Genomic DNA, 14025 nt, shown 5'->3' with positions numbered 1-14025 from the left:
TTCATTTAGCCCCATTCTTAAACTTTCAAATCAGACTCAAATTAATATAAACCCCAGAGGAAAGGGCTTTGAAGCTGTCTTGGTAGAAGAATGAGGAATATTGTGCTGTTATGCTATAATGGGGGTGGTGAAAATCACCAACTTCACAGTGAGACTGTCCTGGATCCAGCCACAGCTCTGCCACTTACCAACACAGTTACTTACTTTGTGTAGAATATATAACCTCTTTGCTCCATAGTTTCTTCATTGTAAATGGCTATAAAAGTAATCTCTACTTGAGTTTAACAAACTCTCAGTTCAAAGAGAAAGATAAGGAAGAGAGGTATGAAGGAAGGGTTTTCTTGAAACTTCACCCTTATCAGTTCCCTTTATCCTTCACAAGGTTTCTCTGGCCTCAAAACTTGAAAGAAGAAAAATGCAGAGTATGGTTCTAGTATATAAATAAAAACAAAGTAATTCTAAAATTGCCCAATAATTTAATGGTAACTTTCCAATAACTTTTTCAAATATTCTTATTTTTCTGAGTTTTTTCCTGCCATTTCCCTTACATCAATGACACTGTTGATCCATTTCTAGTATTTTTTTCAATTCATCTGCTTCCAAAATAGTTCTATCCCATTGGATAGAACTAATAAGTTCTATTCCATTGGATCAGATGCTGTCCTATTCCTTCAAATGTCATAAAGTGTGACAATCATCTCTTTCAATTGTTCATGTGTCTCCCTGTGATTATTCTTTTGTTGTTTTTCCTAACAACTATTTTGTGTGCTAACCCACTAAACCTTTGAGGGAGGGTCTATGGCACACATTTTTTTTACTGCTCCACGATACTTAGTATAGGGCTTTTGAGTGCCTGATAGATGAGTAGATGAATAAATGAAATAGTGAATGAACCAAAGACTGGATCCCTCTTATCTAAGCACAGTGAAGAGAGAACAGGACTGGGTTCTAATCCTGGTTGTACTAACTACTGATCTTATGACCTTAAGCAAGTCACATGTCTCTTCTGAGTCCCTATTTCTTCATATATACACACATACACACGTGCATGCTCACACGTTTATCAACAGATTGATTTAAGAATTAAATGAGATACCAAATGTAAAACACAGTAAGAACTCAACAAACAGTAGCTGTTATTAGCATTATTATTATTTACCCTTAAGGCCAGGTCAAGCTCCCTCCTCCTAGGCACCTGTCCTGACTACTCCAGCTCTCACTTAATCTCCTTCTCTGAACTTCTATAGCCCTTACAGCTTGTTCTACATCCTTTAACCTTTGAATATATCCTATCTTGTTCCCATTGCTATTATTTCCTACATGCCTTGTATGTCTGAGATCTTTGACTCACAGAATCTCAGAATTAGATGCTACAAACAGATAATGTGGTCCATTTTCTTCATTTTATGGACAAGGAAGGCTTCAGGAAGGTTAACAACTTGCACAATGACACATTTAGTTAGTAGAAAAACAAGTTCATTAACACAGGCTCCACTTAAGCCTTCAGGTTTAATGGGTGATGTCATTGAGTCCCTGCTCCCCATCTCTTTACCTAGGTGGCCTTGGGCAAGTTATTTAACCACTCTGTGCCTCAGTTTCCCCATTTGTCAAATGGGAAAATACTACTTTCCTCATAGGGTTGATAAAAGGATTAAATGTTAATCTATGTAAATTCCTTAAAATAGTACTTGACACATAAGAAGCACCCAACAATGTTAGGTAATATTATTATATTATTACTATTATTAAGCTGCACAGGGAACATCCATTCTTCCATAGTATTTCAAAGATAATGACCCAAATCTGAGCAATTTAACTTTTGCATTCTCATCTTCCATCTCTCAAGGTGTTTTTGCCTTTCCAGAGCAAGTAAAAAATAAGGTACTGGTTTGATCCCCAGCTCCCTCAATACAAACATACAGATACAGATATGTACCCCATCTTTTCTAAATATGCAGCTTATATTTTTCACTCTTCATTCTTCACCACACAAAAAGCAAAACACATGCATTAAGGTTTGTAAGTAACATAAATTTTTGTTTGACTTAATATATCTGTTCCATGCAATGTGATGATGGTTATCTATATGGATTTTTATGCGTATGTCAATCCCAGTGTGTTTTGATTGTAAATTCCTAGAGACAAAAATGATGTCTGCTTAAGTCAATCAAACATAAATTCTTGGGCACTTGGACTAAATTAGATCAAGTATTCAGAGCAGAATTTCAGAAGAATTTAGAGAATGAGAGAGGATTAATGAGGATTGGCTCAGCAGAAGGCTTAATGAAACAGGGGACTTGGGCAGAGCTTTGAAGGACAAGTAAAAATTTTAATTCAAGACAGAAAATGAGTGTTCAAGGTAGAGGGTATACTATGAGCAAAGTGGAAAGACTTAGCAAAGATTAGTCTGACTAAAGTAGAGTGATGATACTCAAGAACATTGAGAAATTCTATTGAATATTTAAGGCCAGAGCACTTTGAGAGTACAGTTCATGTTCTATTCCTCTTGGGTAGCCCCAGTATCTAGACTAACCTTGGCATTTGGTTTATAATTTTAAAAACATGTACTGAATTAAGCAAAATTACACTGCTTTTCACTGTACTAAAGAGAAGAAAATTGATCATGAAACCAAAAGACAAAGGAGTTCAACAAGGTATCTATACGTTCTATAGAACTAGCCACTAGTTTACAAATTGTATTTACTTTGCTTACATCACCATGGACAAGTGTAAAAAATAAAACACACCAAATTCTTTCATGCTCAAATATTCATATGCTCTGTCTCTCTCTGTCTCTGTCTCTGTCTCTCTCTCTTTCTGTCTCATACACACACACACACACACACACACACACACACACACACACACTGTTCAGAGTTCCAATCCATTGCCTCATAGATCTAGACAGCTGAAAACTTGATTAAGGTACTAAGAAGCACAGAAGTTAAGAGTCTTAACATTTAAACCATTTTGATGAAGTATTCTCAGAAGAGGCTCCTGACTCTACGAGCCCAGACCATGTGACTGGCAGGCTAAACAGGCCCAGGGAATTTTGAAAGAAACTTCTTTTCTTCCATGATGTACCCATCCCACCAGGAGGCCTTGGGAGAACAGGAGAGAGAATATAAATAAATATGGCAAGAGAAACAGTGATATTTGGTATTGGCAACAGCAGCATAATTTGTGTTGTACAGGAACACATAACTGTTTGTGGATTACCTTTAGCCCCAATGATCAGGTGATAAATTATACAAATGTGGTTGTGATTGAAAGGCCTATTTACTAGACTTTTTGATTCACTGAAATTAAGCCACCTCTACAAGCAGTAGACCAGAGTTTCCAGATCTCCTCTCTACCACTTCCAGCACTATATAGATCCACAATGATTAAACTGTGAGTAAATGGCATGATAACTATATCTTTAGATACCACATTCAAATTCACAGGGGTACAGTGAGCTGCAACTAGCACCCAGGACCTGGTACCAAATTTCAAACATTATAAAAATGCACCCACTTTGTTTCCAAAAGGCAGAATAAAACATATATAAAACTTCAGGTGATTTCTGACACCCTTTAATACAATATTAAATTGTTTCAAATCCTTCTAAAGTTGCTGGCAGACAAATCATGAAATGCCGAATAGTGGCCTTGGAATGGAGGCTTTTCTTGGCCTAAAAATCTCTAGAAACTGCTTTTGACTGATGCTGCTGAAGTGATAAAGAGGTCAGGAGTATGTAATTTGACAACCATAGCTGGGCCTCATTCATCCTCCCAGCCTCAGCATCAAACGGGCCTGGAGCTAGCTGCCTGCTCAATGGGTAAATTCATGAGTGAATAAATATTACAAAGTAGTAGCCTGTTTTCACTCTGTAAAAGAAGGAAGGGTAACGAAAATTATCAAGCAAATTCTAAAACCTTTATTTTATATACCCTATAAGAACCAAATAAATAATTTAGTTTTAAATTATCTGTCCTTCAAACATGCTTCATAACTCAAACCTCATCAAGTTCAGTTATAACACACTTTAGCTAGAGTATATGAATGTGTGCAATGATTTGGAAAAGAAGAATGGGAGAGGGCAACGTCATTATCCATGTTGAAAACATGTCCTTCCCCTCTCCAATGGAGTAAAAGAACTTATAATAGCCTCTATTTTCCTATAGGGCCAATTTCATTTTACTATGCTTAAAATTCAACATTCTCATCATCTGATCTGGATTTACCCAACCAACCTTTACTCTCACACATGTACTTTCTTCTTTTTTAATTACATATTTTGGAGCTAACAAAAATAGATTAGCACTTCTTAAAATTCAAATTAGACATAATTCTAGAAATATGAGTTTTTCTTAGAATAATTTCTAACATGTGCTTTTCATAATTTTTAAATTATAAACATTACTGAACAAAAAATATGCAAATAGGCTTCTATAAAAAAGAATCTGTTACGCTTCTAGCAACATGAACTAATATAATTTCTAACACGTACCTTCTATTAGGCGGGTGGTCTCCTTATTACCCAAACACATATTTAGGCTTTGCCTCAGGCTCTTTCCCTTGAATGAAATGTCCTCTCTCATCTCTACTTCTCCAAAGTCTAGGCATCTTTCACAAGGCCCAACCTAACTCCCACCTAAGTCTGGCCAGTATTCATCTCTACTTTTCCTGTCACATCCTGGCAAACTATTTTGTTCCACTTAGCACTTCATTCTATATTGTCTTTGTGTTACTCTTCAGTTTTATCATTATAAATGTTATCTCACTAACAAGCTATTAGATCACTGACAGCAGAGACAGTGTCTTTTGACGGGGAAAGGTCAAGTATTTTGTAGAGTATCCTTCAATTTGACTAGTGTTTTCTCATATTTACAGAGTTATGGATTTGGGGAAAGAATATCACAAAGGTGAAGTGCCCTTCTCATTACATGATATCAGGGAATACATGATATCAACATGACCTATCTGCTGATGTTAACCTTGATCACTTTGTTGAAATGATATCTGACAGCTTCTTCACTGTAAAGTTACTATTTTCTGCTTTATAGACTCTGTTCTTTAGAAACAAGTTGTTAAATCCAGCCCACACTCAAGGGGGAAACAGAAGTTCCACATCCTAAAAGTATCAAAGAATTGGTGGTCATATGCTAAAACCACCACAATAATTAATTAATTAATTAACATTATGAGAGAGATGCTTTGAGGCTATGCAAATATCCTGCTTTGCCTTAAACTTCGCCTACTTATTTTAACACTGATTAGTGGATCTTGCCTACAGCAATGATTACTGTTGTGCTCTAATGTTGATATAGGACTGTATCTTTTATTTATTTGATAATCTGCATTTTGTCCAGCATGAAACTAAACACAGAGCAGGTAATCAATAAACACTTGTTAAATGTAATTGGATTTCAAGAAACATTTATGTAAAATAAAGTGAGATAATGAAAGGTGGATAAGTTCAAGGCGAATATGTATTTTGGCAGTTGTGCTGTTCTTATGTCATATGTCTTGATTGATGGAATGGGAATAGAAAGAAAAAGAACTAACTACCTCACCTCTACTAAAACTAGGAAAACTTCCTGGAGAAAGGAATACAATAATAATTTTTGTATAGTGCCTTAAAGTTTACAAAGTGTACTCCACATTCATTATTTAGGATTTCAGAAGCTCTCAGAAGAGAAAATTTTCAGGAGACGAAGATTGAAAAAACATTTAAATTTGTGAAAAGGTACTATTAATTTGGGAATTGGAAAATTAGGTGTAGAAACTTCGTAAAGCTAACCAAGAAAAGCAAAAGTAAAGGCAAAGAAGATACAGATACAATAAAAAATAGTGTGGGTCCAGTGCAAGGCTTTAAATCAGGTGGTAGAGTTGCTTTAATGCACAGTATGAAACCAAGACACTTAGACTACCAAAGATAAAGAATACACAGTTAAAATAATGAAGTATGTCATTAAAATAAATATTAAGAATGGACTTCGTGTGAAAATGCATTGAAGGTGAAAAATGAATAGAATCTTTATGTATGTGTTTGCTCATTTCTTCATTGGTAACCTCCATTTTTCCAGTGCCTTTAACAGGCTCTTAACCTAGTATGCAGCCAAAAATATTTGCAGAAGTTCTACTATGTGTCATACATAATGCTAGACATTTTAGGATATACAACAGTTAGATATGGTCCCTTCCTATAAAGAATTTGCATTCTAATTGAAAAGGTAAAACAAAAATACATATATATATAGTTAACTTTTCATATATATATATATATATATATATATATATACACACATATACACACACACACACACACACACATATATATATGAAAAGTTAAAAAGCAAAACAAGGCAGAAGGGGCCAAAAGAACAACACAATGAGAAAGAACTGCAATAGTCCAGAGAAAGAAGAGATAACTATGAAATGACCTGTTCAGGAAAGGCTTGTGAAAATAAGGGGCATTTGCAATGGGTCTTCAAGAATTGGGTGGAGTGGGTGGTGAGATTTTAACAGAGCCAAGAAAAAGGCATTTAAAGCAGAGATAGAATGGCTGAACAAAGGGGGTTGAGATAAAGGTGTTTTAAGGAAACAGTGAAAATCAAGCTGGGCTGTAATAAAAGTTATATGAAAACATAGGGTACAAAAGGTAAGCTGAGATTTAAAAAGGATTTGAATGCCAAGTTGAGGAGTTTGAACATTTTCTGTAAGCAATCCAAAAATAATCAAAGTTTTCCAGCAAAAAAGTGACATGATGAATATGATATTTTAGAAATATTAAGCTGGCTTTTGATGTGCATAATAAATGGTGTATATCTTGATTAAAGATATGGTTATGGCAGTAAAGAGACAGGCATACAAATAAATCACACTGAATATACAACAAAGAGGCAGACTGCAGCAAAATAAACTTAAGAACAAAAGATTAACCCAAGATTTCTTTGTTAGGAGCAAGAAAAGCATAACATCACATAGATAGACAAAGGGTAAGACTCCAAAATATGAAGAACAATCCTATTTTTTATTTCCTCCATCATCATCATGTTTACATGAAGTTCAAGTTGCCTACGCTAAGAGTGGAATAAGTAACTGTATTAAAGGACTAACTAGAGAAGTTCCCAAAGTTTATGTAAACAGTGACTTTAGAAAGAGAAAATGCAGCTGCATTAATATGCTTTAAAAGTTTTGGGACAATATAAGCCACATGACTTGTTAATTGCCCTATTAATTCAGGGGAAAACAACAACAAAAAATCACATTGAGGTAGCAATATGAATGAATTAACCAGAAAAGTGTATGTTACCCAAGCTGGAACTATCAGTTCATTTTAATGTTCGTATATAACAAAACTAAAGATTAGTCTCTTCTTTCATTACCACACACAAAAAATAGCCACCCTATGTTCTCCACCTCCATTCCTTAAAGACAATTCTCCCTACATTCTCTTAATCCTCTCAAACAATTCCCTAATTCTATTTCCTTTCTTCTGTATAAACTTTGGTCTACCGCATCTTATTCACTCCTTAAACCCACTTTAAAATATTAAACATATATGTTATAAATTTCCTGAAGCTGCCTTTAATAAAAGTAGGAATACTTAGCCTTCGTAGGAATACATAGCCTTTGCGGTTGACAAAATATTTTATACAGATACCTCTCAGAACCCTCACAGAAGCAATGCAGAGAAGGTATCATCACATCCATATATTACAGAGAAGCAGCAAGCCCAGGGCCACATATTCATAAGTGATAGACCCAGGCCTGAAATACAGGCTTTCTGAGTCCCAATTCCATATTCTATTCCCTATGTCACTCAATTTCATAATATGCTAGTAGCTGTATCTAATTATTCAAAATGTATGTTATTATTCTATATTATGTTTAAGCCAATACATCTCTTTTTTAAAAAATAAGGTACTTATGCCAAAAATGCCTATTACAGGGCCATTTACTGAGAAGACCTAATTATTTTAAGAGGCTCATTATGATGACAGTTATCACTGGATTAAAAGTGACAACTGAAGTATAACATTTGCAAAATTGCTGAGACTATACCAAAATCATTTTTGCCCTTAATTCTGCAATGCAACATGCAACAACAAAGACAATATGGGTGATTTAAGGATATGTGAGCATCAAAGGGCAGAAACAGGGCATTCCTACTCTCTTTAACTGTGCTAAGGCCTCAAATACTGATATAGTTCAGAGCATCTTATTACCAAGGAGACATAAATCACAAGGAGTTCAGCTAGGAGCAATAAAACAGATTAGTGTCTGGAAGGACTGACTTTAAAGAAAGTCTTAAAAGAATTAAATCCAGGTAGTGTAGATAAAAAACAGCTATGAGGAAACCTTTTTTTGAAGCTGACACAACAAAGAAATTATTTTGAAGGTAAATGTCTAAAAAATGCAAAGAGGAGTTATCAAATATTTAGAGAATATAAAGGGAAAATTCAGGAAAAATTTACTGGTGAAAACCTATGGGACAAAAAAACTCTCTCCCACAGGAGTGGTGAAAACTACACTCGTAGAGATATGTAATACCATGTTGGACAAAACGAGAAAAGGATTCCATATGGAATGATCCTGTACTGAACCCTGAAGTGGTGGAAGGATTGAAGATGACCTCTTAGATCTTTTCCATTTCTGGTTTTGTCCTAATTCTATGAAGTTTTATGGGGCACGGCCTTCTGCCAATATCCTTTCTCCCCATGATGCCCACTTTCTCCTTGTACAAAGGGAAACAAATTGTATCCTTCATTTTAAGCATATCTCCCACTCTCAATGAATAGGTAATATAATCCTAGGTACAAGTTTGGGAGAAAAAGGCTAATTCCTAAACTTATAATAGTCTTTTTTTTTCCCACAGTGGTTCCTGGGGCTCTTACAAGTTTTTTCACAAACTAAAGAGGAAGTAGTTCAAATGGACTCAAAGAAGAGCTGTTTCATCAGGAAAACCATTAATATTCTCCCTTCTTGTATCCGAACACAGAGCTGACAGTGACCCTGGGAGCTCTAAAGCCCCAGGTCAAATTACCATCAGAGCTGCTGTTCAGGATTATCTTTTACCTTTCAGCATTTTATGATGAGTGACAGCAAAATCTACTGGCAATCCACATTTTTATAGCAATGATATTTACCTTTGAAAAGATGTAGGCTTAAACACCTACACACTTTGCCAATGTTGTAAAAGAGTAAGTCTAGTTCAGGATTCAAACTCAAGAAGCCTCAACCTTGCCCTCTTTCTCCAGTCTGGCACTTTTAAAAAAAGGTTTCTCAGCCAACCTTGAAATAGATCCAAACTCTCCAGAATTCCCGTTCAGTGAAAGCCCCAGAAAATACAAGGGCTTTTCCTCATTTTGTTGATTTATAAGGACAAGATGTAACAAAATCCAGGGAGCTCTGAGAACATGTCCCTGAGCCCTTGAAAAATAAAACTGTAGCTCATGTATGAGAAGGGACAACAGGGCAGAGATAGCTCTCCAGGAATGGACACTAATGTCTCTTCTACCCAATCTAAACAACCTCAGTGGGTGAAGACCCATCAATTGCCACCTTGCCCATTTGAAAGAAACTCTGTTCCTCTACCCACATAGAAAGTTCATAGTTATTAACACCAAACCCTCTAAACAATTTTCTTAAATACCATTTTCATTTTTCCCTAGTAAAAATGAGACTGTTCAAAGACTGTAAAAAGATTGACCTCTCACACTGGAATAGGATCTGGCATTTTCAAAAGCCCTTCCAACACTTAACTCATCTGATCCTGGCAGGAAAGGCTGGCATTTATAATCCCATTTTGAAACTGAGAAAAAAGAAGTGAGACTCTGAGATTAGGCAGTCTAAAGAAGAACCCACTGTGAAAAGTTTCAAACCTTCCCAACAATGGACCAATCTAAAAAGGATTATTCCAGAAAACTTTAGAGTAGGGTTCAAAAAAGGCTGAAGCCCTCCGTAGCCTCATCTCAGGAAAGCAAAGAATAAGAAAAACAAAAAGGCACTTCCTTTAATTTTAGAAAGGAAACGTGACCCTGCCCCTTTATGAACCTGACTGGATTTTCTCAAGAAACCCCACTGCACTTTCTCCCTATAGGACTAGCCAGTCATAAGTTTTGGCTACTAGTTCTTGGCCTCTGACACTTAGCTACCCAAGAAAGGCCAGCAGCCTGGACAAGGACCACCTGATGAGCCCCCTTTGTGTAATCACATCAGGAATCCCACACCCCAGTTTCCCCTCGCATACAGCTACCAGTTTTTCAGGTGAGCTTCAACCTGGCCCTCCTCCAAATCTGCACCCCACACGCACACATACAGATTGCTCGCTCCCACTCCCCAAACTTCCCCCACCCAACAAGAGTGGGGAGCAAGTTTCTCACCATCCTCATAGTTTTTGAGATAATAATCCGGGCCGGGGCCCCCACGGCTTTTTGCCGGGTTCCTCAGATTCTGGAACTGCAGGAAGTCGGTCCTTTTGCCCCCGAAGCGCAGAAAGGCGGGCGAAAGTCCCCGGGCCAGGGTCACCAGACGCTTGGAGCTGCAGGGATAGAGAAGGAGAAAGGAAAGGATCCGGGGGACAAGCGAGAGGGTGCGGGGCACCAGCAAGGCCCTCTTCCCACTCTCTGTGGAGTTGTGCCTGGCGCCCCAGCCCACCCAGTCTTGGGCCGTGGGGCTCCGGGAGCTACGCCTCCCGCGCCCAACTGGTCGTGGCCCCCTCCCTCAGGCACCCCGACGATGCTCACCAAAGGTAGTATTTACAAAGAGTTAGAGATTGTGTTTGTTAACAGTGTGTGCATAAGGTGGGGGGTGCCCCTCTGCTGAGAACACGGAACTAAGGCGCAGTTGCGGGGCTTCTGCCCCTGCCCGAAAAGCTGTCATGGAGGAGACGCGCAGTGCACGGACTCCGGGCTCCGACTTTTGCCAAACTTCTGGGCTGAAAGACGGGATCTGACTCCTCTGCCCCAGGGGCATCGCAACCTCCATGGAGAAGGTGAAACCCGCCTTCTTTCTCTCAGAGCAGGCACCTGAGGTCAAGTTAATTTTTTTTTAATGCCAAAGCTGATTTTCCTTTTCCACTACCTTATAACAACTGTATGCATCTCCCAAATCCCTGAGCACGAGAAATTCCCTGGGTAAATCCTTGCCTTTCTGAGAACACTCCCCAGCCCCGCCTTGCACAGCAAAAGCAATGCCTCTTCGGCCCCTGAAATAATTCAGCCCGATCTCAGAAAAGGTAACGTTCTCCTCTCCACCCCCCGGGTTGGGCTCTATCTTTTTTCCTTCCCACTTGGGGCCATTTGGAAGCTCTGAGGAAAATGAAGTTTGCCGAAATGTGGAACCTGCGCGTAGTAGGGGCCTCGAGGGGCATCAGAATACCATTTACACCTATTTAGGTTCAGGATTTCCATAAATAGGTTTTTCAAAAGCCAAACGCTGCTCATTCGGGAAGGGGTAGAGAAGGAGCAATCAGATGCTCTTAATGCTAAGGGCATCAGCTGTTAAATTTGGGGTCTCTATTTTTAACGCTTTGCTGCTTCAGGTTCTGAATATCCAATCCAAATGGTACTAAAGAGTATCTTAAAGGCGGTGGATAGGAGAAAACAGAGAAAAAAACAGACACTCCAGTTTTAGAGTTTCTAACAAAAGTCGTGGCTGCCTGGAGAAGTCCAGTAGCCGGAAGGATCGCTTGGCCGAGGACTCCGGCACTGCGTTACCCGGCGGGCGCAATCGGCCGTCGTGTGGGCCCACGGCGGGCGAGGAGACATCCGAACGAGTCCGGCCCAGCAGAAACGGCGTTTCCAACAACCTTCCAGCCGGAAGCCTGCACAGCCAATGCAAATACGCCCCGCCAAGGCTTCTTCCCCGAAAAGCCGCCTTCCACAATCTTTTCTGCGACAAGCATTTAGCGAGAACATGAAAGTTTGTTGTTGCTGTTTTTAAGGTCAGAAGCAAAAGAACCCCGAAGGAGTCCGCGTAGCTAGAGAAGCGCGATGCAAGTGAGGCGTGTAGTCGCCCACCACCTCCCGGACGAGCTCACAGACGCGCGCTGCTGCACGGAAGAGCTTCCGAGGAGGAATCCGGCCGCGCAGAGCTGTTCCCGCCCTCCCAGCGGAGGCGCTGGCAGGAACCAAAACGGCCTCGGCGGCGGCCACAGCAACCACTCTGTCCTCCCGCAACGCTCGCTCCACGTGGAAGAAGCGCCCCACACAGCGCCTCCCGCTACCTGCCGCGTCCGCTGACCTGGCCGAGGCCAGGGAGACCTGGAGAGCTGAGGGGCGGGCGCACGCGAGAAGCAAACTCGAATTTCCCAGAGTGAAAGATACTCAGGAAAGGCGCGGCGGACGCGGCCTCAGAACAGAAAAGTGAGACTGAGAGCTCTCGGAGCTCTTCGAGGGAGCCCACAGCTGAGGCTCCAATTTGGAGGGAAATTTTTTAAACTCAACACTTGGATTCGACGTTGTAAACTTTTTTTTTTTTTTTTTTTACACTGCAGCTCTGTCCCTGTTGGGAAGGGATCGTGATTGCCTTACTGCTGAACAGTAACAACTGGGGAGAGGGTGAGCCCAATTAAAGTCCAAGCCCTAGAGTAATGTAGGGTCCATGATCACAAAACTCCCGGCTTCCTAATCCACCAGTGCTGGATTCAGATCTCCGAAACATCCCCGGAGTACTTCTAGGACACTTTCCGCTCTTCTTACATACGCCATGAACGGAGCGAGGACTTTTTTTTTTTTTCTTTAAAGAAAAACTAAACTATGCAGTTATGCAGGAGATTTAAGGAGTAGGGACTGGGGGGACCATTCGGTCTATAAAAAGTATCTTAAAAAGTCCTGAAGTCTGGAAAGGACAGCGGAGGATATAAAATTTAAAATCCGAACCAACTTGCCCACCGCTCAAGCCTCTGCTTAGATTCATTTTCTGTCTGGGAGTGGGAGAGAACTGACGAAACGATCTTTCCGTGGAAAATTCCACTTTCGTGCGATCCCCGCTTAAACACTCACAGACACACACAGACAGGCACTCTCTCTCTCTCTCACACACACACACACACCCATCCCTCTCGGGTCTTTGTTGTTCAAGACCTTTTTCTTTGCTTCTGTAACTGCTCTGAACCTCTTATTTCTTTTCGGAAGTAGACGGGGAGGCTAATTGTGGATATATGTAAGCACAACATTTTTTCAGTCATAACTGGTAAGTTTCTGAAATGCCTTCTGCATTGCAAACATGTGCATCTTAATAGAAAACACTGCTTTTCTCAATCACCAGTTACAGCCTCACAGTAAATATTCCAGGAGGAGGAAAACCTTTCTTCTCTTTGAGAGATCCGCTTGGCTTATTTTCTTCTTCTTCCCCCTTTGGAATGGGGGGATAGGAAAGGGTGGGGGTTGCTACTTAAAAAAAAAAATGATCCATTGAAGCCCCTGCCTTACCTTAAGAAATCCAGCCAGCCATCATGAATGATGGACGGATCCAGCTGCAGAGAGAGGAAGTTCTCATTGACTGTCCTGACTGGGTTCTTGGTGCTCACATCAAGTAGAATCAGGGTCTTTTCCTTCAAACCTGGAGCTCTGTCTACAGGCAAGGGTCTCCTGTCTCCAGCTTGGGATGAAAGGGAGAGATGGAGCAACAGAGCCAAGAAGAGAGCCACCGGGGCTAGGCACGCGGGGGGGTGGGAGTTGCTGGAGGACATGGCTTCAGGAAAGGCACAGAGCACCCTCATTAAATCCCTCTGATTTAAACCTCTCTTCCTACAGGGTCTCACTGGTGACTAATTGTCCTTATCTAAAGTGTGTGTCTGTCTGCCTTTTTCCCCCCTTTTTTTCCCTTCCTTTTCCCCCCCCCTCGCTTTTTTTTTTTCCTTCAGTGTTTTGGTGCTGGTGGAGCGAACTCACGCCCCTAGCCAGCCTTCTCAGAGACTCGTGCCAAGAGTACTTCACCAGCACCGCCCCTTTAAGAGATTTCAACTGCAGACATTTTTTAACTTTTTAAAGGTAAGGTGAGGCGGGGCGGGGAAGGGGGGAGTAGGAGGAA

At 40.2% G+C, this 14025-nt stretch overlaps 1 protein-coding gene across 4 annotated transcripts in view; it reads right to left on the bottom strand.

The window, feature by feature from the left end:
• The window catches only part of HPSE2 (heparanase 2 (inactive)), a gene marked incomplete at its 3' end in the record, with an annotated part of 577025 nt that extends 563205 nt beyond the window's left edge, over positions 1 to 13820 (bottom strand). For all 4 annotated transcript variants that reach the window (XM_081247709.1, XM_081247711.1, XM_081247712.1 and 1 more), the window contains exons 1-2: positions 13425 to 13820; positions 10374 to 10531 (exon numbers count right to left, since the gene is read on the bottom strand). In XM_081247709.1, the coding sequence (XP_081103835.1) occupies positions 10374 to 10531; positions 13425 to 13714 (448 nt within the window). In that variant the 5' untranslated portion in view covers positions 13715 to 13820. The remainder of the gene's footprint in view (positions 1 to 10373; positions 10532 to 13424) is intronic.
• Positions 13821 to 14025: the final 205 nt, after the last annotated feature.

Source organism: Mesoplodon bidens (genome assembly GCF_964165515.1).
Source record: "Mesoplodon bidens genome assembly, chromosome: 1".
Classification (NCBI taxonomy): domain Eukaryota; kingdom Metazoa; phylum Chordata; class Mammalia; order Artiodactyla; family Ziphiidae; genus Mesoplodon; species Mesoplodon bidens.
Note: the sequence above shows the minus strand (reverse complement) of the source record. Positions and strands in the feature narration are given on the sequence as shown.